Raw genomic sequence first — 25083 nt, 5'->3', positions numbered from 1 at the left:
CCTCCGGACATGGACAGGCTGCGTGACTGCAACTTCTGATCACAGACTGCCTACTACCTAGATAATGGTCAGCAAGAAGAACACGGAATCTGGATGAACCACAGCTATGGAGCACCTTGAATGGAGATCAAGTAAGCTCTTTTGATATGTTTTTTTCTTGACGAGCGTATCTCTCAGGCTGCAGCTCAGAAGGACAGCACTGCTTCAGGTGTGTTCTCCCCTTATATCGTCAGTCTCTCTCTCTCTCTCTCTCTCTCTCTCTCTCTCTCAGCTATACCACATGACTTTAGACACAGTGGTCTTCCTGCTCTTTTACACCAAATGACATAAAACACCTTACACTTCCCCTCCTTGATGGGGAAGGGATATCCCTAGAACTGTAACCATCACATTCCATAGACATTACTTAACTTGAACGATGATACAGGCCCAGAAGCTATAGGTACAGCTGTTTTTCTTTTGAGCCACACAGTGAGGTAGATCAAGTACACAATGATTACAGATTGGGACCACAATAATAGGATACAACATAATATTCCATACATCATTAAAGTTTTCCAGTCCCCCAAATAGATTCTTCCACCATGGACTAGAAGGAGCCTCATCTTTGATTCACTTTAACACCCTCTTAAATCTGATTAGGGGCATGATGCACAGTCAGCAATATCTTTCCCTTCTCAATTTGCTTTAAACGGGCTTCCACTTCCAGGCGGAACATGAGTTGTGTTAGGGCTGCTATCTTTGCTCCACGCTTGACCAGATCCAAGTGGTCATATAAAGTATATTGTACATACACAGTCTCGGTGGTGATGTCATGCCAGACGGTCTCTATCACAACCCTTAATGGAAAAGATGGAGCTCAGACAAAGGTTGACGGAAGGGTCATGTGTAATTCTATAACTAGTTACAATAAACTCACTGCACCAACTCCTTAGATAGAAACAATGGTCATTCGTGAGCACAACGGAGGAGTGATTAAAATCCAAAGTGCATTTTATAACTACCTTCCTTTTGGGGCATTTAAACATACATGGGATCCTTCCAAAACTTCAGTGTTAAAGTGTAGCCTAGACCCTTTTCTTCTAGGCAAGACAGGAGGTCCACAGTATGGTATCCATCACTCTTCTGATGGACCCATTTGCTGATAGCCATAGGAATAAGTACAGTTTGTCCCACATCTAAGACTATGGGCACTAAAAGGGTAAACCCATTCCTTGTTTTTTGCTTTTAAGTCCACACACAAGCAATTATTGAATGGTTGTGATGGAGGTAAGCGAAGTTATTTAAATTCCGGCACCCCTGGTGCTCTTGCTCAAAAGGAATGAGATGGTTCCACAACATGCCTTATCTCTACTGGAATAAGCCCATTCAGGCCATCCCTCACAATGGACTTAGCCACATCTAGGATCCATTGCTGTGCTTGCAACATGCTAAAGCAAGGGAGATGTTAGACTGAAGAATGTTTAAGGCCCCTATGATGTTGAGGTGACCTGTCTCCTGAATTTGTATCCAGGAAGGTAAGGTATTGGCTATATGATACTCAAGCTCAAATACTATTTAAGGAGGTAGTCAGAGGGTGTGATAAAGAAGCTAAATCATGGCCCAAAGCTCCTATTTTATTGGCCAGGATCTGGTCATCTATAGTATTTAACATGCCTAGTCCAGTTCTAAAGCCTTCTAATATTTTTAGCTAAGGTAGCCCTAGGTTTCCTTATGAGAGAGTTGGATGATGGAACCACTCCTTGCAGCCAAGCACTCCATCCCACAGTTAGAGGTGCAGTGTATGCAAACCCTCCTTGGTTAACGTTGTGTATTGAAATTTGTATGGGCATTATTAACCTTTTGATGGAATATACTGGATTTATCATCAGTACTCTTTTAAGCAGCTGTTTTACCACCACTGGTCCAATGGAACTTGTGTACGGCCGAGGTACCACAGATACCTTTACATTGACCTTAGTTCCATACAGACTTGTGATAACCCAGTCACCTCTGTCAAATGACACTAACATGAGCATTCACAATACATACAACAGGGAAACTTATTCTGTAAATTTTGACAAAACCCATTCATGATACTGGCACTGTAATTTTTAACACCTGATGCTATTCAATGGCTACATTTCAGGTTGCTAGATAAAGACCTGATGGCAAATACAAATGGGCATTTATAAAGGTTTGATTAACATTACCAATACCGGTTGAAACCATTACACTTAAATCCCCAGGTTTTACCTGTATAGGGAGGTCACTTATGATTGACAGACACTTGGATGGCTCCCAAGCCTCAGTCAACCTAGAGCACTCCTCTAGAAAAGTGGCAAAGAGCCATGAACAATTGCCCCTCGTTTCCATGGATTTAATTTGTGCATCCTTATCTAATATGAGCTCATGCTTTTGTTAATCTGCTATGAAGGCCATCAATCAAGTGTTACCCCTTTCTTCTGCCCATACAAAATAACAATAGCCTGTATCCACATAGGCATACCAGTATAATCCCTTTCAAGACCGAGCTCAACAGAGCTTCATTCGTCAGTATACTTCTGCCCTTGGGATTATGTCCCACATCTTAATGTATAATGAAACTGATTATGATGGATTCTAACAACTCATAATTATATTCATAAATCCCTATGGGTGTATCCCATCTCTCAGCCATTGTATTCACTTTACAATACCAGTGTTTGTTCTAATTTACAATAAGAGTCCATAAACCTAACAACAATATTAACACACAACATTTTGCAATCCAGGTGGCTGGATGAATTTCCTGGAATAGACAGAGCAGAGATTTAGGTTAGTGACACTTATTATGGCCCAACACTGCCCTTCCATTCCTTTAGTTGGGACAAATGGAACCATTAAAAAAACCATCTCTTGCCAGATTTTAACTCTACCTGATACACTGTTAGTCTGACCTTGTTGGTTATAACTACAGGGCCTACTCAGCAGGGACTCAGGGTGATGAGTCTCCGAGTAAAATAAAAATAAAAATTTATCCCCAACCTGCCATTCATGAAATTTAAAGTTGGCATTCAGTCTTTGGTCCATTTGACACATGTTCTGCTTTAATTGGGTAGCTACCTCCTTTTGAGCATCACTAATTTTAACCAACAGCTGGGTTATGTACTGGTCTATTTGTACCTGGGGCTGATACTTATGTGGTGGCTAGGGGGGTACCACCTGATCTCAGGAGTCCTCATTGGCTGACCTGTAAAGATCTCATGGGGGTGTAAATCAATGTGCTTCAATTGTGGACCTGATGGCCATTAGGACAAAGGGTAGCTTTTTAATCCCAATTCTTTCCCGCGGGCTCTATGATCTTCCTTAACGCTGTTTTAATCCTCCTATTAGTCTGCTCAATGATCCCCGAGCTCTGGGGATGTCCAGCAATATGGAGATGCTGTTTGATGCTAAGTGCAAGGCAAATGTTCTTAACCGGGTCACCCACAAAGAGGGGTCCTTGGTCAGAGTCAATGACCTCCGGAAGGCCATACCGGGAAAACGTGTAGTGGGGGCTGCAGTATTTTTGAAAGGGGAAAGAGGGCCTCCACTCACTTTGAAAATGGATCCACTCCCACAAGGCTGTAACAGTTTCCCCACGCTGTGCGTGGTAGTAGGCCAATGTAGTCCACCTGGATCCAATGCCAGGGACCCTCAATGGGCTGGGGGAGGACTAGTCCCTTCCTAACTCAATGGTCTGGGTTGTTCTGGGCACATGCCAAACAATTCCAGGTATGATACTCTACATCCCTGGAGATGTCTGGCCACCACCCAACAGTGAGGAGACTTTTTACTGTCTTAATGCCAAAATGACATTGTTGGTGAGCTAAAGTTATAAGTTCCTTATGTTGGCAACCCGCAACTACCAATATTGGAAGGTCGTCTTTCACCTCTGCTCGATTTTGCCATTACCAGTCCACTTTTATGTTCAAATATTTGGTACCCCCTATGATGATGAGAGAATAGATCCTGAATCTTTGTCCTTCTTTTGTATCTGCAAAATATCAAGTTGCTGCACAGCTGCAGGTTGCAGTGAGCACATAACATTGTCCGATTTTACCCACAACATGTCTGGGTCTATTAATGCTGTCTCTTTTTAAATAGGCCATCCACCCTATTAAGCATGGATACCTCAGCCATGTTCTTCCGATGAGCCTGTACCTTAAAGGAAAGTTGGCGCTCTCCTGCCTTCAGCAAATTTCCATGCAGGAATAAGACATTTGGCATGGGTTACTGGCTTGTTGTCTGCGGTGTTCATGCCAGGAGCCATCCACACACTCATCCAGTCAATGCGGGCCCTCAGGACCCAGTCAGAATCCGAGCAAATCAGTATCGGAGTCTCTGCCCACAGCATCCAAAGCAGCTACTATGGCAAGGACTTCTGCTGGGCAGAATGGGGCAACACAGTGCCGTGCAAAACCCAGTCGGTCGCGACCTGGCGTACAGCGTAACCTGTGTGGGGGGGTGCCTTTTAGATGGCAACAGCTCACATTGATAACCCATATGTCACAGCCCACTGCATTAGCTACTTCATATGAGGCCTCTAGCTGAAATGGAGACTTGAGGGTATTAGTCTCCTCCCATGGAAGCAGGCACTGGTGGTCTTCACCTTCTGACAATAGAGTAAACGGTACAGCAGACAGAGACGGTACTTTATCCAACCTCACCTCCCGGTTTAATAAGCAGAGCCTAACCTGCAAGATGGGGATTGGACACCCAGCCATCACTTGCCTTCCCTGATAAGACGTACAGTACCTGACTGGCATGCGAGATGTTCAAAGCACCCCTGGAGCCATTCCAATTATGTATTCCCAGTGTTTGATTGGACCATACAAGGGCCAAAGCTTCTTTCACACCATGTATAACACTGTTCCAATTTGGGCAGCTGTTTCGAACCATAGGCAACAGCTTTGTGCGGGTGCCACTTGACTGCATAAATAACTACACTGATGCCTTTCCCAGTGGTAGCAAGCTGTAATATGAACAGCTTAGCCAATTGAGGGTAGGCCAGTGCAAGAGCCTGCATTAGGTTAAACATTGCTTAATGTTTTTGGTTTTTTTTTTTCTCCCCAGGACAATTCTTGTCCCTTGCGGAGCAGAATGTGTAAGAGGCATACAAGCTCTGAATAACCATATATAAAATCCCAAGAAAAGCCTACCAATCCCAGGAAAGATCTCCAGGTTATGTCCCTGGGAGCTGGTAATTTGCAGATCAGATTGATTCGATCAGCATCTGGACATCACCCTTCAACTCCAAGGTAAGTGACATTCTGCTGTACAAGCTGGCTTTTTGCGGGCTAATGAGGAAGCCGGTTCTTTGGATGATCAGGACCTCACTCAAAACAAGCAAGTTCTCTTCCCTGATCTTTGTAGCCACCAATATATCATCCACATAGCTGACCACCTGGTCCTTGTAGATTAGGTTTCTCCACATCTTGGTAACATGCTGATGACATATCGTGGGCACACTGTGATAACCTTGCGCTGCTCTTGTAAAAGTCAGCTGCTGATGGCCAAATGTAAAGGCAAACTTATACCATGCACTTCTATGCAGTGGTGTAGAAAACACATCTGCAATATCAATGACCAAGAACCATCTAGCCCCACCTGCAATGGTAGACATTATTTCTGGAAACTTGGCCATGACAGGTGTCATTCTGAGAGCTCTAATCAACTGAACCTCCATGCTGATTGATCAGACTTGAGCACTGGCCAGATTGGTGCATTGCACACACTATTTGTCTCTACCAGAACTCCTTGGATCTCAAAGCATTAGTGATGCTCCCAATTCCTCATTGGACCTCTCTCCAGTATTTGTACCAGCGCTGAGGCCAAGGATCAGGGCCCTCCACCATAATCTCCACATCAATACATCCACAGTCTAACTTGTTCTTTGCAAATACTTGCGGATATTTGTTTAGTGATTTCCAGATGTCTGATTCCCATGTTGGCAACTTGAGTTTGGTAGGCACCTTGAGAGCATTCACTCAATGCAATGATGGTATAATGACTCCTCCTTCACCCTGGCCTTTAACAGTCCTCTGATTGGGAAGATCCACTATGACATCCAAGCGCCTCAACCCATCCATCCCTAATATACCCTGTCTATCAAGCTTCTGGAAACCAAAGGAAGCTTCAGTGATCAGTGCCTCAGTTATCCAAGTTATTGGCTCTGAAAAAGGCACTAGACTTTACTTTCCATTATATCCTTCAAGTACCTTGATTTCTCTAATCGGTAGCTGTTTTACTGGAGGAACTGCTTTTGTGCAAATTCTACTCATTGTGGCCCCAGTGTCCAGGAGCATTTTCTGCTCGATATTACCAAAGTCCCCTCAGACAGATGTTAGTTGCCAGCCTTCCCCCACCTATCATTTACAATAGTGGCCACATGCAATGGGGAAGGGAGAGCTCCGTGGCTTCAGAGGGAGCTTTGGGGTGGTGCTCTTTCCTCTCAAGGGACTGTTTCCTCCCCTGCTAGATTCTCTCCCGCCTCCTGTGCTAGCTTTTTCAGCAGACTCGAGTTGGCAGACCGCAAGTACGAGCCTGTAGAACAACTAGATGGAGTGTCTCCACACGTCTAATCTAAACCCATAGTCAGGATCTCTGTTTTTGCCATTCTTTCTGTAACTAGCCTTCCCGTCATTCCCAACTTTTATGGCAGCCACTTTCTTTGTGTCCCGGGATGTTATTGTTGCTAGGATAAGCTTCCCTGTATAGGTCATACACTTCTTGAGCTCTGGTTTCCAATTCTTTGAGAATAGTTACTCTGGGATTGGCAGGTCCCATGGCCATTTTAATTACAGGGAGCAAATCCTGAACAAACATCTCCCAGAGTTCAGGGGTGTCATACATATCAACTCCATTTGCTATCAGAAGCTGACCTGAAAGCCAATATAGTAATAGTTTCCTGGCAAGGAATTTCTGTGGTCTTTCTGAGATCCTTTGTCAGAGTACATCTTGCCCCTAAGATTTTTTGTATGGGTCATACAGCTTCATAATGGCAAGGTAAATTTCTACAGATTCCTGAACACTACCCATCTGAACCTCTGTAGGTAGGGTGGGGCTCATACTCATCTGCGCTCATACTTTCTTTTACTAGTGCAACTGTGTCTTCTAAACTTAAATTGGCGGTCACACTAAGCTTTGCCAGCCAATCCAAAGCATTTTCTTTAGAAAGGGGGCCCTTGTGCTTGCTCATAGCTCACACCTGTTCCAGACCCAGGGCATGGATTTCATACCTCATTTCCAAGGGTCTGCCATGTCCATAATGAACCACAGTAGTGATTATTGGAGCAATCGGAGGGTAGCTTGAAGTCCCCTAGACCCCCAAGACTCATGGGGTTTCTCTGGTGCTGGGGGGGGGGGAATACTAGGAATGAAACATTTCTTTCTATGTCACTCCCATCTGAGTCAATAGATGTACTAGACTCCTACCCTCTTAAGAGGTCAGTTTTTATAGCACTTATGACACCCTGCCTACGCTGCAACCTTTGCTTCAACATTATCTTTTTATCACCTACCCTGTGGTTCACAGATGTTTCTTGTCTTGCTGTCTTTACCTCTTTCATTAACTCTCTAGTTGCAGCTTGAGAGCCTTCTAACTTTTTTGACAGCACAGATATGTGCTTTCTCCTTTTTCAGGAGGTTCCCATTCAACTCCTGCACTTGGGGATTCTAACTGGTTAAGCTGCATTGTCAAGTTAGCCATCTGGGCTGTTGTGGCAGCCTGCTGGGAGCTGAACTTTTCTACCTTCACTTCCTTTTCAGACACTTATAGCTTGAGAAGTGGCTACGCTTACAGCTTGAGAACCAACTTCTTGTTTCAGTCTCCATTGCCGATCCAGCTCCTTTGCCATCATACCCAACCTCAAGAGCAAAGCTCTTCTCTTAAGCCTTCCCCCAGTAAAAAGACTAGGTATCACAAACCTTTCCCATGTTCTGCACAGTTTAACCATAGCATCCTCACCACTGAACAGATCATCAGCCCAGGGGTTTTATTCTTCCCAAATAAAGCAATACAGAAGTCAACCCCCGGAGGTATTTTTAACAAGGTGTTCCTCCACGCACCTTGGGGGGAGGGGGGGGCTTACTAATCATGCACCCCAAGTGAAGGTCCCATAATCTCACACAACAGGATTGTGATTTTGCCGATCCCACCCAGGGAAACCAATGTTTCCCCTCCCTGGACAGCACCCTACTTCCAAGCCTGCCTGTGTCCACCAACCAGTATCAGGCCAACTGTTGTCGCTGCCTCCGAGGCATCCTCGCCTCAGACACGGAAACCTCCTCACTAACCTTCTACCCAGTCAGGTTAATTTATTCCAACTGCCAGGCCATACCCTGCCATTCTCCACCCTAGAGAAGCCACCTCTGGGCATCAAGCAGGGATTTTAAAATGGGACCATGGACTCGGATCCTTTAGCTCTCCAACTCCTGTCCACTGGTTTATGGAAAGGGAACACTCAACCACCCAGGGACGTGGCCTTGCTAGGCTACCACTAGTCCCGGCCTCCCAGGGTGGAAAACCAAGAGACCTAGGACATGACCCCATTCTCTATCGACAGCCACCACTCACAGTAAAATACATGTACTCCAGGATGGGAGTGATGTTCACTTCCCACAGGTCGCAAGGGACCTCAGCTCAAACCACATGAGTAAAGGAAAATAAATAAAACAGACATAAGCCAGAGACTGGTAGAGATCCGAGCAGTAGACTCGCAACTATGGCATACTGATCTTAACATTGGGTCCAGCTGCAGTTGCCAGAAACTGTTGCATGGCTAGAAGTTGCAACATTAAAGGTATGCCACATATGGTAATAGATACTGAGTTGGGTTGAGCCATCACCTGTAAGACCCTCCCGCCTTTGAATCACTGGAAAGATGACTGATCTCTGGGGAAATGAAACTGAAATATTTATTAAATGAAAGAACAAATAATTCCATGGTTGAACTTGAAACTGTGGGCAATGAGCCCAGACACAATTACCCCTTACAAATATGGGTGACTAACAATGATGTTACTATACAATGGACTACCAGACATGGACAGGCTGCATGACTGCAGCATCTGATCCCAGACGGCCTACTACCTAGATAACGGTCAGCAAAAGGAATACAGAATCTGGATGAACCACGGCTACGGAGCACCTTGGATGGAGATCAAGTAAGCTCTTTTGACGATACATTGCCTCTTGACGTGCACATCTCACGGGCTGCCACTCAGAAGGTCAGCACTGCTTCAGGTGTGTTCTCCCCTTAGTCAGTCCATCAGTCACACTCTCTCTCTCTCTCTGCCATACCACGTGACTTTAGACCCAGTAGTCTTCCTGCTCTTTTACACCAAATGACAAAGCACCTTTACAGGCATGAGGGAGAGGAGGTGATCGGTGGGGGCTGCCAGCAGGTAGCAGATGCTGGCTGGGTGGGGAGAGCTGGCTGATGATGGGTTTAAGATTGTATTTAAAATGAACAGTTTGATAGTCCTATAGATTGGAAAAAACAATTATATCTGTGTCACTACACAATAGGCCTCAGTCTTGCCTATATGAACATGTAGTTTGAACTCCTACTGAGGACCTTATGCTACAAGTATTAGGTTTCTATTAGCAATGGGAGGAAAAATTCTATGCACAGTCAACTTACATCTATGACTCTCTGATATCACTGATGCAGAAAAGCTAACGGAATTTTATTTTACCAGAGCCAGTTAAAAGGAATGTCTTTTGAAACTTGCTAGACATACAAAAGAACTTCCCATATTCCTTTGTTGCCTGAGTTGGATGCCAGTGACCTATACCAGGAATAGCCCCACCCTCACAGACACACTGTTCACAAGCTAAGGATTTCTAGAGAACATTCTGAATCTATTCATACCCTTTTACCTTCCTTACATTCTAAATTCTTTCCCTTATTCATGTACTTTTCTCATTGTGTTTGATATTTTTCTTAACCCAGAAGGTGTTTTATTCAGGCTCTGTAATATTTCTGTATATGCTGAAGTGTAATATGTTTGAAAATTTCCATTAAATGTAAACACAAAGGTAAGGTAATTTTTCCCTTATGCTTCAGGGCACCAAGTGAGTTCCTCCTGGAGATCAGGAAGGAATTCTCTCTGCATATAAAGAAGTAGATGGATGTACTGAGGTTTTTGGATGGGATTGGCCTTCTTCTGAAGAAATAGCTAATCTCCATTATTGAAGGTGTGATAACAGATTAATGAACATGGTCTGAGCTGGTTTAGAAACCCTATCTTCCTTTAACAATAGAAGATTCCTTCCGCCGCGTGCGCCCTCCCCCCTAACACTGGGTGTTCTCTCTCTCTCTCCTACAGGATTACATTCTTGAGCTCTTTGCCCTATAAGGAGAGGGAGATGCCTTCATTGCTACTTACCTTCTGCACACAGATAAAAGTCAATGATTAACCCCTCTACCAAAAGCCCATTGACGCTTGCACAAAGATTCTGCCTAAAACAATAGGGTTAATCATCAGTTCACCTCCCTTATTTAATTTATCTTTTGTCCTTTTGTCTCCTTCTCACTCAACTTTCTTTGCTAGCCCCAAGGTTTCAATGGCCATGAATTTGCACCATCCCCCACTCCAACTGTAAGCCCTCATTTCAAGTAGTTGTGTGACACCTTGTAGGCTGCATCCATTAATAGAGTTCTGATAACCACTAAATGCTCCATTGGGTCCTAGAGCGAAGGAAGTCGGCTCTTGGAAAGGGGATGAAAACGGGATATTGTTACACTGTTTAAAAGTCACCAATCCAGCAACAAAAAGCCAAAAGTTCTACTGGACACCTGCTACTTATTTTCCCATACAGAATTCTCTTCCATGAACTGAAATCAGCAAAAGGATAATGCGTGGGAGCAATATCAGTAGACCTTGACCTAGTTTCTCAGCTGATTTGCAATGTTTATTCAAACCTCATTTAGAAATTCCCCTACTTTCCCTTTTGTCTGAGACGTAGCAAGCTAGAGGGATCTCCCAGTGCGATGGAGAATGGCAGATGGATGTGGATGGACAGGAGCAGCACTGAAAGAGACTGCTGCCAGGTGCTGGGGCTGAGATGGTTGGATCATCACATGCTAGAGCAGCAATGAAAAGGCAGCCATTCAGAAGTGAAGCTGAGAGGATGGGATCAGCAGTGACAAAGCCTTCACCCAGTAGTGCCTCTGCTAGCAAAGGACAGGGATGATAGGCAGGAGAAGCACCAATAAGGCCACAAAAGGGAGTTGAGAATATTGACATGATACAATAGACAGGGCCGATGCTGAAGGAACCTTTGTCCTATAGCATGGCTGATAGAAATAGATGGACAGAATATACTGAAGAGGCCTTCAGTAGGTACTAGGCCTAAGAAAGGTAGATAGCACTGGATTGAAAGAAGGGACCCATACAGCACTAGAATACATTTAAAAATTTTATTAAAGTTAATGTTTAAAATCAAGTTTACGTAAGTTAAGAGGGAAGGTACTATACATCTGGGGTCAGGCTTGGGTTATGGGGGATTACAAGTATCAGTTACAAGGTTCACAAGGTACATACATATCACATAACCAGCATAGATCCAGATGGGGGTATGGGAGTTTTTAAAGCATCAATGGATAAATGGGGTTGGGTACGCCACCCATTGAATGTATTAAGAGTCCAAGTCAGTATTGGTGTAGAGAATAAGTACACGGATGGGGTGCGTCCCTCGGTTCATCAGGGAAGGAAATGGTTATTTCCCTGGTCGGTGTTCTCGGTTACTAGACCTGGTATTGTCGGTGTCCTGTGATGTGTTCCATGTAGATGTCTCTGGACCACCTGATGGTATCAGACACCATGAGCTGTCTCATGAGCTGGACGTAGCGTCGACCAACTCCACACACTCTCAGTACCAGTTTGTTGTGGGGGTCCCATGCGCCCAAGGCTGCCACAACCAGGGCATGGATCTGGACCTCATAGCCCTGGGCTCTCAGGGTTTCGGCCAGCGGGGTGTATTTCAAGGCCTTCCATGCTTGGGCCTTGTGGAAGGCCTGTGACCTGTTTTCAAATAGTACCATGACATCTACCATGGAGACCTTATTCTTTTCTGCGTCTGTCACGATGTTGTTGGGTCGCAATTGGCTGTCTGTCCCTGGGATGGCAGAGTCAACGCTGATCTTCCCCAGGAATGGCGGGATGGCTTTTACCAGCCAGTTCTATTATCCCTGCATGTTCTGATAGGCCTTGGAGCCTAACTCACAGCAGCCTCTCTGTGTCCTGGTGGGTCCAGTCTGGGAGAAAGGGGGAAATGGGGAAAAAAGGAGCCACAGAGAAGTGCTTGGAGGTGTGGGCTTTGCTGCTGAATATCTAGCCTGTGTAAACATGTGGCAGGCAGTAGAGTGGGGCGGTGCTTGGGTACTGGGGAGCAGAAAAGTGGGAGGTATCTATGTGAGGAGAGGATCAAAGGGTCTAAATCCTGCATAGCCCAATGCTGGCATTATCGAAGTCATATGGACTCCTGTCACACAGCAAGTCTTGGCAAGTTTTTTTTTTTAAAAGCTACAAACATTCAAATATAAAAATACTTCCATGTATTTTCAGATGTAACTAAATTAAATAACTTTGGGGGGAATGCTTTGTAAGTATTATAGATTAAAACAACTGTTACTAAAGCAAGTAATTCAAAGTTAAGGGTATTAGATTAGAGAGAAGTGTAAGGTACTTTATAAGGCACAAATCACATTGCTATCTGAGCACGAACTTCAAGTGGGTGGGAAAGGCAAAAAGTATAGAAATGTACAGTTAAAGTCATAAAACTGTTTCAACTCTGCCCCATTATTCTGCCCCTATGATGTATGAGGCAGATACATTTTTCTAACAACTTGAAGTCTGCACTTCGCAGCCTCTGACCTCTTAAATCCTGACTAGTCATAGCACTGAGCATATAGTACAGGAACTAAATGCTTTTTGCTAAGGATATTAAATTCTGTATTATTGCAGCTTGGCATAGTTGGCATGTACATCTGAAACACTTTCAAAAGGATTTTCACCTAGGTGAAGTTAAAAAATTCCACTTATGTATATTTGCAAAGGCTTGTCTCAGCTTACAAAGGATGGAACATGTATGGGGTGGGAATACACAGGTTTATACTATATAAGGTAAAGTATATAAAGTGTGACAAAGTTCCTCCTCTGCCTTGGTGGGTCCTGCGCTTATTGGCGGATTTGCTCACCTCAGAGATTCACAACAGCCCTCAGTTTGGCCACTTTTGCTAGTGGCTCAAACCTGCCATTCACTCAGCTAACCTCATCACTGGCCAGCATGGGAAAAAGGAAGAACAACAATCCCCGCAGTCTCTGCTGATCCACCATGTGGATCAGGGAACAGCCCAGAGACCTTCCCCTCTGGTGGAACCCACAGTCCAGGTCACTCCTCCTGTGTCTGATCAGGAGTTGGGAGGTTTGGGGGGAATCCGGTCCTGCCCTCTACTCCGGGTTCCAGCCCAGAGCCCTGTGGAATGCAGCTGTCTAGAGTGCCTCCTGGAACAGCTGTGTGACAGCTACAACTCCCTGGGCTACTTCCCCATGGCCTCCTCCCAACACCTGCTTTATCCTCACCACAGGATCTTCCTCCTGGTGTCTGATAATGCTTGTACTCCTCACTCCTCCAGTAGTACACCTTCTCATTCTCAACTTCTTGCTCCCAGCTCCTCGCACGCAAGCCACAAACTGAAGTGAGGTCCTTTTTAAGCTCAGGTGCACTGATTAGCCAGCCTGCCCTAATTGATTCTAACAGCTTCTTAATCGGCTTCAGGTGTCCTAATTAGCCTGCCTGCCTGAATTTGTTCCAGCAAGTTCCTTCTTGTTCTGGAACCACCCCTGTTACCTTACCCAGGGAAAATGGACCTGCTTAATCTGGGACTAATACATCTGCCTTCTAACACTCTCCTGTGGCCATCTGGCCTGACCCTGTCACAAAAGATAAGTGCAAAGTACTTCACTTAAGTAGGAAAAATCAAATACACAGATATGAAATGGGTAATAACTGACACAGTGGTAGTACTACTGAAAAAGATCTGGGGGGTTACAGTGAATCACAAATTAACTGAGTCAACAATGTGATGCAATTGCAAAAAAGGCAAATGTAATTCTGGGGTGTATTAAGGAGTGTCAAAGGTAAGACTCAGGAGGTAACTGTCCCACTCCACTCTGCACTGATGAGGCCTCAGCTGGAGTACTGGGTCCATTCTGGGCACCACACTTTAGGAAAGATGTGGACAAACTGGAGAGAGTCCAGAGAAGAGCAACAAAAATGATAAAAGGTAGAGAAAATATGACACAGGAGGAAAGATTTAAAAAACTGGGCATGTTTAGTCTTGAGAAAAGAAGACGGGGGGGGGGGGGGGACCTGATCCCAGTCTTCAACTATGTTGAGAGCTGTTATAAAAAGGATGTTGATCAGTTGTTCTCAATGTCCAATGAAGGTAGAACAAGAAGGAATGGGGCTTAATCTGCAGCAAGGGAGATTTAGGTTAAATATTACACAAAACTTTCTGAGGCCTAGTCTACACTGCAAAGTTTGGTTGATGTAAGCCACCTCCTGTCAAACCAGCTGTGTATGTGTCTACACTTAATTTTTTCTCCCGCCCATGTAAATGCCCCATTATAGTGATACAGTAAAACCATCCCCCCAAATGGTGTTGAGCTATGGTCAACAGTCTGAGGTTGATGCAGCACAAGTGTAGACACTATGTGACCTATTTCAACACTCTCAGTCCTCCAGCAGCTGTCCCACAATGCCCAACACTGGCCACTCTGGTCACAAGTATGACCTCCACTGTCTGGGGTCATGGAGTCCGGAAGTCCCACATCCCCCTTTAAAACCCCACACATTTTTGAAGTGCCTTTTCCTCATTGCCTAGCTTGATGAGCACACCTAGCAGCTTTCCCTTATTGTGTGCAACTGCCCTATCAATCACGTCAGGTACACACTCCAGATGTGCTCCTGCCTGGAGTCGACAGGAGATAGTGGATCTCCTGGGCCTGCGGGGAGAAAAGGCTCTGCCAGCACAGCTACGAAGCAGTCATAGAAACACTGACATCTATGAGCAGATTGCACAAGGGATGCAGGCAAAGGGATATGATATAGATAGTTGGGTATGCGATGACCGGGAGAACTGCATGGTGACTTGTGTGTCTGGTGCACAGGTCACAGATCTTTCGAGACATCTAGACAGGCTTATGTGTAGTGCTGGGGCGGAGCCGGTGGTCATGGTACATGTAGGTACCAATGACATAGGGAAGGGTAGGATAGAGATCCTGGAGGCCAAATTTAGGCTGCTAGGTAAGAGATTGAAGTTCAGGACCTCCATGGTAGCATTCTCCAAAATGCTTCCAGTTCTACGCGCAGGGCCAGTTACAGAGGCAGAACTCCAGGGTCTTAATGCGTAGATGAGACAATGGTGCAGGGAGGAGGGGTTTAGATTTATTAGGAACTGGGGAAACTTTTGGGAAAGGGGGAACCTGTACAGGAAGGATGGGCTCCACCCAAACCAAAGTGGAACCAGGTTGCTGGTGCTTAAAATTAAAAAGGTCGTAGAGCAGTTTTTAAAGTAAGGGTTGGGGGGAAATCCGACAGGTGCGGAGGAGCAGATGATTCGGACATCCCTTAGGGGAGGATCTATAAATGGAGTTTCCCTATGTCCTAATAAGGAGAAGAGGCTGGAAGATGATAAAATACAGGTAGGATCTGATGAGAAACAGTCAAAAGAAAAAAAGTCCCATTCAATTACATCATGTAATGGAAGACAAAGCTAAAAAGTAACAAGTTTTTAAAATGCTTATATACCAATGCTAGAAGTCTAAATAATGAGATGGGAACACTAGAGTGCCTTGTATTAAATGAGGATATTGATAGGCATCACAGAAACTTGGTGGAATGAGGATAATCAATAGGACACAGTAATACCACAGTACAAAATATATCGGAAGGACAGAACAGGTCGTGCTGGTGGGGGAGTGGCACTGTATGTGAAAGAAAGTGTAGAATCATATGAAGTAAAAATCTTAAATAAGCCAAACTGTACCATAAAATCGCTATGGATAGCAATTCCATGCTTCAATAATAAGAATATAGCAGTAGGGATATAGTACAGACCACCTGACCAGGATGGTGATAATGACTGTGAAATGCTCAGGGTGGTTAGAGAGGCCATTCAAATAAAAAACTCAATAATAATGGGGGATTTCAACATATTCCTAAATGATCTGGAAAGGGGGTAATTTAATGAGGTGGTAAAGTTGCAGACAATACAAAATTACTCAAGGCAGTAATCTCACAATATTGGGTGATTGGACAACTGGATGACAGATGAAATTTGGTGTTGATAAAAGTTTTCAGAATGGAGAGAGGTAAATAGTGGTGTCCCCCAAGGGTCTATACTGGGACCAGTCCTATTCAACATATTCATAAATGATCTGGCGTAAATAGTGACGTGGCAAAATTTGCAGATGATACAAAATTACTCAAGATAGTTAAATCCCAGGTAGACTGTGAAGAGCTACAGAAGGATCTCTCAGAACTGGGTGACTGGGCAACAAAATGGCAGATGAAATTTAATGTTAATAAATGCAAAGTAATGCAAATTGGAAAACATATACATACATATAAAATGATGGGGTCTAAATTAGCTGTTACCACTCAAGAAAGAGATCTTGGAATCATTGTGGATAGTTGTCTGAAAACATTCACTCAATGTGCAGCAGCAGTCAAAAAAGTGAACAAAATGTTGGAAGTCATTAAGAAAGATAGTAAGACAGAAAATATCATATCACCTCTATATAAATCCTGGTACATCCACATCTTGAATATAGCGTGCAGATGTGGGCACCCCATCTCAGAAAAGATATATTGGAATTGGAAAAGGTTCAGAAAAGGGCAACAAAAATATTTAGGGGTACGAATGGCTGCCGAATAAGGAGAGATTAATAAGACTGGGACTTTTCAGCTTGGAAAAGAGACGACTAAGGGGGATATAATAGAGGTTTATAAAATCATGACTGGTGTGGAGAAAGTAAATAAGAAAGTATTATTTACTCCTTCTCTTAACACAAGAACTAGGGGCCCGACCAAATGAAATTAATAGGCAGCAGGTTTAAAATAAACAAAAGCAAGTATTTTTTCACACAATGCACAGTCAACCTGTGGAACTCCTTGCCAGAGGATGTTGTGAAGGCCAAGACTATAACAGGGTTCAAAAAAGACCTACATAAATTCATGGAGGATAGGTCCATCAATGGCTAGTAACCAGGACGGGCAGGGATGGTATCCCTAGCCTCTCTTTGCCAGAAGCTGGGACTGGGCGACAGGGGATAGATCACTTGATGATTACCTGTTCTGTTCATTCCCTCTGGGGCACCTGGCATTGGCTAGATGGGCCTTTGGTCTGACCCAGTATAGCCATTCTTCTGTTTTTATGACAGGGACCAGCAGCAGTGCCACATGAAAGCCAAGAAACTGCAGCAGGCATACCAGGAGACCAGGGAGGCCAACAGTCAATCTGGTGTCAAGCTGCAGACCTGCCACTTTTACAACGAGCAGCATGGCATACGGGTGGAGACCTCGCGACCACCCCACATACCACTATGGGTATCTCCAAGGAGTACAAGTCACAGGTCCTTGGAGTAACCAGCAAGGAGGAAGAAGAGGAGGAGGATGGGAAATATGCAACTGTGGGGGTCCAGCTGTGGCACAAGGCAGTTCCATGGCAGAGACTCCACCACAGTCCTGGCAGTTGAACATGGACAAGCCTGATGTAGGGGAAGGAACCTTGGGTAAGCGTGTGAATGCATTTCCCATTAAAATAGTTAAATGTACTGATGATGCCTGACCCCAAAGTAGCAGGACAGCGATTGACTTTTCAGTAACGTATTCGTACTAGAAGAGGTAATGGTACAACAAACAGAGGTAGAGTTATTATTTGCTTTTCATTCCTCTGTAAAGTTAGGTGAAAGGGGGGCATGCAGAGCAGTTGGTTTATGTACCCCAGTATGTCCCTTGAATCCTCAGGAGAGATCGCGATGAACCTTTCATGGAGCCACTCTGCAATCCTCTCCTGAAGGTTTCTAGGATGGCGGCCTAATTTCTTCCTCCACAGTAGAACATTTTCCCATGCCACTGCATGATGGATTCAGCCAGCACCATTGCAGTAAACAAGCTCGTGGCATACAAGCCCAGGCAGCTTCAGGACACCCGTAGCTCCTGAGCTCTCTCTGCCTTTGTTACCCTACAGGGTTAGATATCAACTAAAATCAGCACCTGTGGAAAATAGTGCCAGTATTCAGTGCAATGGCCCTATACTCACGTTGTTTCATGCGATTGAACAATTCTCTGCTCATTTCTCACTCTGCTTGCCCTGGCGGGCCATACTCACTATGGCTGGGACTGAAGAGCGGTGTTGTGCACAAGCACTCCAAGGTTGAAGTGTCAATAAGCAGGTCTTGTTTAAAACTTCAGGGAAGCAAGGGAAGGGAGTTCCGAACCTTAACTTTCACTTTTCATTGTGACTATACTGACAATAACACCTCCATGTGTATTATCTGTATCTGCTGCCGTTGCAGCGTTGACGGGTTCCCCCTCTACATCCGCGTCATGCCTAAGCCAGGTAAGGAGGAGAAAGAAGATGACTCAGGATGATGTGTTTAGTGAAATCCTGCAAGGCAATGCTGCATTAGGCTGTGAGCAGAAGTCTTGAAGGGCGAATATTTCAGACTGTATGAAGAACAAAAGAGCATATGGGGAAAGGCCCAGGAGTCCTGCAGGAAGAGGAGAGGGAGCTGCACCAAGACATAGTGGGGCTTCTCCAGCAGCAAACAGATGCGGCAGACTCTTGTGGACCTACGAGTTCAACAGGCATGGTCTCACCTCCCTTTGCAGTCAATGGAGAACTCCATTTTAGCACCTCCCTGCACCCCCCATCCCAACATTCCATGTGACATCAGGGCTGCATCCCTACCCCTATCACTCCACCAGGGGGACAGTGAGGAGAACTGACCTGTGAGAGCTATGGTTGATGTAGGGTGTAGCCAAAATGAACCAAAATGGACAGGAATGTTCTTTCCCCTTGTTCAGTACTGTTTCATTAGTTTATTTCAAAAGTTTCCATTGTATTTGCTTTTAAAGTGCACTTTCTTTTTTTTTTTTTTGTGGTTGTGTGACTCAATAAAATTCTATTTCTTTAAAACTAATTAGTCTTTATTAGTTCACAATTCAGGCTGCAGAAGGCCTAGTGGTATTGAAAGCACCCACTTCTTCTTATGGTACAGGGCGACAGAACTCAAAGGATCAGTGACAAACACAGTGTAATAATTATAAATGTACTGCAAGCACCACAAAATTAATAGGTGCACAAACAGACTCTTAGATTCATATGTATACTCCAAGCACCACATAATTCCCACTAGGCTCCAAAACTTCGGGGTCAGGTAGAGCACAGCCCACCATACCATATTACTTTGGCTGACTGTTAAAGTGCTCTTTCGAGACCTTCTGTGTTGCGCTTCAATAATAGCCCTTGCGTCAGGCTGTTCAAATGCAGCAGACAGATACTCCGCCTCTGCCCTCCACTCTGGCAGCCGCTTTCCCCCCGTAGCCTCACAGATATTATGCAGGATGCAACAGGCAGCTATAACCGTTGGGATATTTTTCTCACTGAGATCTAATTTAGTGAGTAAACAATACCGACATCCTTTCAATCTGCCAAAAGCACATTCAACCATCATTCTGCACCTGCTGAGCTGGTAGTTGAATCTTTCCTTGGTGCTGTTGAGATAGCCAGTGTATGGCTTCGTGAGAGAGGGTAGCAAGGGGGAGGCTGGGTCCCCCCCAGGATCACTCTTGGGAGTTCAGCATCACCAGTGGTAATCCACTGGTGAAGAAAGTGTCCCAGCTTGCAGCTTTCTGAACCGTCCTGTGTTCTTAAAGATGTGAGCATCATGAACCTTCCCTGACAGCTAACACTGATGTTTGTGAAACATCCCTGATGTTCCTCCAATGCTTGTGTAACCATAGAAAAGTAACCCTTTCCCACAATAGGGATATGCGTGCCATCTATTACTTCACTGAAGAGCAGGAACCCCATTGCTGCAAATCCAGCCACTCTGTTCTACACAGTGCCAAGAGTCACAGTCCTGTGTAGCAGCAGATGAGTAATGGCCCTACACACTTGGAGACAATGGCCCCCACTGTGGATTTTCGCACTCCAAAATGATTTCCCACTGACCGGTAGCAAGCCAGTGTTGCAAGCTTCCACAGTACGATCACCACGCACTTCTCCACTGTCAGGGCAGCTCTCACTTTGGTATCCCTGCTCTGGAAGGCTGGGGTGAGCTCAGCACACAGATCCAGGAATGTGGCCATGCACTTTGGAAAGTTCTGCGGCCACTGTTTGTCATTCCAACCCTGCATTACCGTGCTGTCCCACCAGTCAGTGCTCATTTCTCAGGCCCAGAAGCGGCGCTCCACCCTCTGCAGCTGCTCCCTGAATTCTACCAACACACCTGAACTTGTTGTCGCTATGTCCCACAGCCACCTGTTCTCCCTGAAACTACCACATTCCCCACAGCTGTGGTTCTTCCTGTGGCTCTGCAAATACTGGAGGATTGTGCCTTCTGTGTTTGCAATGCTCATGATAATGGTGCAGAGCTATGTGGGCTCCATGCTTTTATCAGAGATGGCGGCCAGCAACAAGCACTGTCCAGATTTGTGGGATTTTTAAAAAGGCAAGAAAATTATGGGTTTGGGTGGCATTATGGCCTGGAGAAGGTTGCATGATGTAAACGTGGCGCCCCTCGCTCCCAGTGACCCCTGCAGGACTCGTTTCTGCCTAGCCATGCCTTGCCCACAAAGACAGCGTGCCAGACGATGGCAAGTTGCACACTGAGACATCTACCCATGGTGCACTGCACTGTATATCGACACATGCACTCCTGGTGAGTACCTGCAGTGCCAGCACAAGGAGCCAACTATGAATGCACTCAAGAGATATACTATCTCCAGTACCTTTATGTTGCCATTACTTGCATCAACCAAAGTGTATAGTGTAGACATGGCCTAACTATAAGGGTGATTAAGCACTAGAACAGGCTTTCAAGGGAGGCTGTGGAATCCCCATCCTTGGAAGTGTTTAAGAACAGGTTGGACAACCCCCGTCAGGGATGGTCTAAGTCAGTGGCTCTCAACCTTTCAGGAGTCTGATTTGTCTTGCGTTCCCCCCGAGTGTCACCTCCCTTAAAAAACAGTGCTTACAAAATCAGACATAAAAATGCAGAAGTATCACAGTCACACTAGTACTGACAAATTGCTGACTCTCTCATTTTTACCATATAATTATAAAATAAATCAACTGGAATATAAATCTTGTACTTACATTTCAGTGTATAGTATATACAGCAGTATAAACAAGTCACTGTCTGTATGAAATTTTAGTTTGTACTGACTTTGCTAGTGCTTTTTATGTAATCTCTTGTAAAACTATAAAAATATCTAGATGAGTTGGTATATCCTCGGAAGACCTCTGCATACCCCCAGGGGGACACGCCCCGGTTGAGAACCACGGGACTAGGTTTACTTGGTCCTGCTGCAGCACAGAGGGTGGGACTTGATGACTCCTTGAGGTGCCTTCCAGCCCTACATTTCTATGATTCTGTAAGGTACATGTCTGTTCATCCTATGTTGCAGAATAATGGCCAAATATACTTCTGGATCTCTCCACAACATTCAGTATGGTCGATCACAAGATGCTGCTCCTGGTATCCTAATTGAGAGAAGGGGTGTAGGGGACCCAAGAAAATTCATTAAAATGTTTGGAATCCTTCCGGGAGAGCCACATGCAGAGGTTAATGATGGGAAATTGCACCTCTGCCACAAGACGTCTCTCCTGTGGCCTGTTCAATATTAACACAGAACCACTAGGAGAAATAGTAAGACCTACTGGGCTCAGATGCCAACAATGTGCCAATGATATACAACCATCGCTGTCACTGGCACCCAGCTGTCCCAGGCTACATCTACCTGGGAACTGGAGGTGTAATTTCCAGCTAGGGTAAGTGTGCATGCACTAGTGCTGATCGAACAAGCAAGCTAAAAATAGCAGTGCAGCCACGGCCACGTGGGAGGCAGGTGAGCTAGCCACCCTGAGTGTGCACCAAGGATCAGAAAGGAATGTGTGCAGGGCAGCTAGCCTGTCCTGCCCCCCAGGCAGCTGCATTACTATTTTTAGCATGCTCACTCCATCAGGGCTAGAGCAGGCATGTCTATCCAAGCTGGAAATTACACCTCCTGCTCTAGTGTAGACATACCCTTTGTGTCTAGCCTTGGAAGAGATAGTGGAAGTTAAAGCCTAGAGGAAGCCAGCGGTTGTAGCTGTAGGCAGAGGAAGTTGTTTAAAAGAGCTTACTCCCACTAACCTGAGCCAAGGTGCAGTGAAGTCAATGGAAACCCTGCCATTGACTTTCCTGGGCTTTGGATCAGGCCCACAGTGTGGTCTTCTCCAGCCAAGAATGCTTTCCCACAAAATTGTCAAGCCAGCTATAGTGCACGTGATCTTCTACATGTTTCACTGAGTTAGCAAACAGCAACATCCAGGAGAAATGTGATCCATCATCTTGGTGAGGCTAGGAGAACTGCATCACAGTTTTGTGGATGATGCTCTGGCCTCAGTAATATATGCCTTTGTTTACCTCCTGTTTGAGTTAGAGTGATGTAATTGACCTGGGTTTGAAATCATCAGTCCTGAGCCCTGGTCTACACTAGGACTTTAGGTCGAATTTAGCAGCGTTAAATCGATGTAAACCTGCACCCGTCCACACAATGAAGCCCTTTATTTCGACTTAAAGGGCTCTTAAAATCGATTTCCTTACTCCACCCCTGACAAGTGGATTAGCGCTTAAATCGACGTTGCCGGCTCGAATTTGGGGTACTGTGGACACAATTCGATGGTATTGGCCTCCGGGAGCTATCCCAGAGTGCTCCATTATGACCGCTCTGGACAGCACTCTCAACTCAGATGCACTGGCCAGGTTGACAGGAAAAGAACCGCGAACTTTTGAATCTCATTTCCTGTTTCGCCAGCGTGGCAAGCTGCAGGTGACCATGCAGAGCTCATCAGCACAGGTGACCATGATGGAGTCCCAGAATCGCAAAAGAGCTCCAGCATGGACCGAACGGGAGGTACGGGATCTGATCGCTGTTTGGGGAGAGGAATCCGTGCTATCAGAACTCCGTTCCAGTTTTCGAAATGCCAAAACCTTTGTGAAAATCTCCCAGGGCATGAAGGACAGAGGCCATAACAGGGACCCGAAGCAGTGCCGCGTGAAACTGAAGGAGCTGAGGCAAGCCTACCAGAAAACCAGAGAGGCGAACAGCCGCTCTGGGTCAGAGCCCCAAACATGCCGCTTCTATGATGAGCTGCATGCCATTTTAGGGGGTTCAGCCACCACTACCCCAGCCGTGTTGTTTGACTCCTTCAATGGAGATGGAGGCAATACGGAAGCAGGTTTTGGGGACGAAGAAGATGATGATGAGGAGGAGGTTGTAGATAGCTCACAGCAAGCAAGCGGAGAAACCGGTTTTCCCGACAGCCAGGAACTGTTTCTCACCCTAGACCTGGAGCCAGTACCCCCCGAACCCACCCAAGGCTGCCTCCTGGACCCAGCAGGCGGAGAAGGGACCTCTGGTGAGTGTACCTTTTAAAATACTATACATGGTTTAAAAGCAAGCATGTGAAAGGATTACTTTGCCCTGGCATTTGCGGTTCTCCTAGATGTAGTCCTAAAGCCTTTGCAAAAGGTTTCTGGGGAGGGCAGCCTTATTGCGTCCTTCATGGTAGGACACTTTACCACTCCAGGCCAGTAGCACGTACTCGGGAATCATTGTAGAACAAAGCATTGCAGTGTATGTTTGCTGGCATTCAAACAACATCCGTTCTTTATCTCTCTGTGTTATCCTCAGGAGAGTGAGATCTAATTCATGGTCACCTGGTTGAAATAGAGTGCTTTTCTTCAGGGGACACTCAGAGGAGCCCATTCCTGCTGGGCTGTTTGCCTGTGGCTAAACAGAAATGTTCCCCGCTGTTAGCCACAGGGAGGGGGGAAGGTTGAGGGGGTAGTCACGCGGTGGGAGGAGGCAAAATGCGACCTTGTAACGAAAGCACATGTGCTATGTATGTAATGTTAACAGCAAGGTTTACCCTGAAAGAGTGTAGCCACTGTTTTATAAAATGTGTCTTTTTAAATACCGCTGTCCCTTTTTTTTTCTCCACCAGCTGCATGTGTTTCAATGATCACAGGATCTTCTCCTTCCCAGAGGCTAGTGAAGCTTAGAAAGAAAAAAAAACGCACTCGCGATGAAATGTTCTCCGAGCTCATGCTGTCCTCCCACACTCACAGAGCACAGACGAATGCGTGGAGGCAAATAATGTCAGAGTGCAGGAAAGCACAAAATGACCGGGAGGAGAGGTGGCGGGCTGAAGAGAGTAAGTGGCGGGCTGAAGACAGGGCTGAAGCTCAAATGTGGCGGCAGCGTGATGAGAGGAGGCAGGATTCAATGCTGAGGCTGCTGCAGGACCAAACCAGTATGCTCCAGTGTATGGTTGAGCTGCAGCAAAGGCAGCTGGAGCACAGACTGCCACTGCAGCCCCTCTGTAACCAACCGCCCTCCTCCCCAAGTTCCATAGCCTCCACACCCAGACGCCCAAGAACGCGGTGGGGGGGCCTCCGGCCAACCAGCCACTCCACCACAGAGGATTGCCCAAAAAAAAGAAGGCTGTCATTCAATAAATTTTAAAGTTGTAAACTTTTAAAGTGCTGTGCTTAAAGTGCTGTGTGGCATTTTCCTTCCCTCCTCCACCACCCCTCCTGGGCTACCTTGGTAGTCATCCCCCTATTTGTGTGATGAATGAATAAAAAATGCATGAATGTGAAGCAACAATGACTTTATTGCCTCTGCAAGCGGTGATTGAAGCGAGGAGGGGCGGGTGGTTAGCTTACAGGGAAGTAGAGTGAACCAAGGGGCGGGGGGTTTCATCAAGGAGAAACAAACAGAACTTTCAC

The 25083-nt window shown here is 45.6% G+C and overlaps 1 protein-coding gene and 1 long non-coding RNA gene across 2 annotated transcripts; both read left to right on the top strand.

The window, feature by feature from the left end:
• On the top strand, window positions 1–19156 carry LOC142070693 (uncharacterized). Its single transcript, XR_012666652.1, has 5 exons — window positions 1–131; window positions 5077–5261; window positions 9045–9168; window positions 17458–17808; window positions 18595–19156. It is a non-coding gene; the product is annotated as an uncharacterized LOC142070693 (long non-coding RNA).
• A 3934-nt stretch (window positions 19157–23090) lies between these two features.
• Window positions 23091–24817, top strand: LOC125630528 (uncharacterized). Its single transcript, XM_048836617.2, has 2 exons — window positions 23091–23708; window positions 24297–24817. Exons 1-2 carry the CDS (start codon window positions 23126–23128, stop codon window positions 24815–24817), a joined length of 1104 nt encoding a protein of 367 aa, XP_048692574.2. The 5' UTR covers window positions 23091–23125.
• Window positions 24818–25083: the final 266 nt, after the last annotated feature.

Source organism: Caretta caretta, chromosome 1 (assembly GCF_965140235.1).
Source record: "Caretta caretta isolate rCarCar2 chromosome 1, rCarCar1.hap1, whole genome shotgun sequence".
In the NCBI taxonomy this organism is placed as follows: domain Eukaryota; kingdom Metazoa; phylum Chordata; order Testudines; family Cheloniidae; genus Caretta; species Caretta caretta.
Note: the sequence above shows the minus strand (reverse complement) of the source record. Positions and strands in the feature narration are given on the sequence as shown.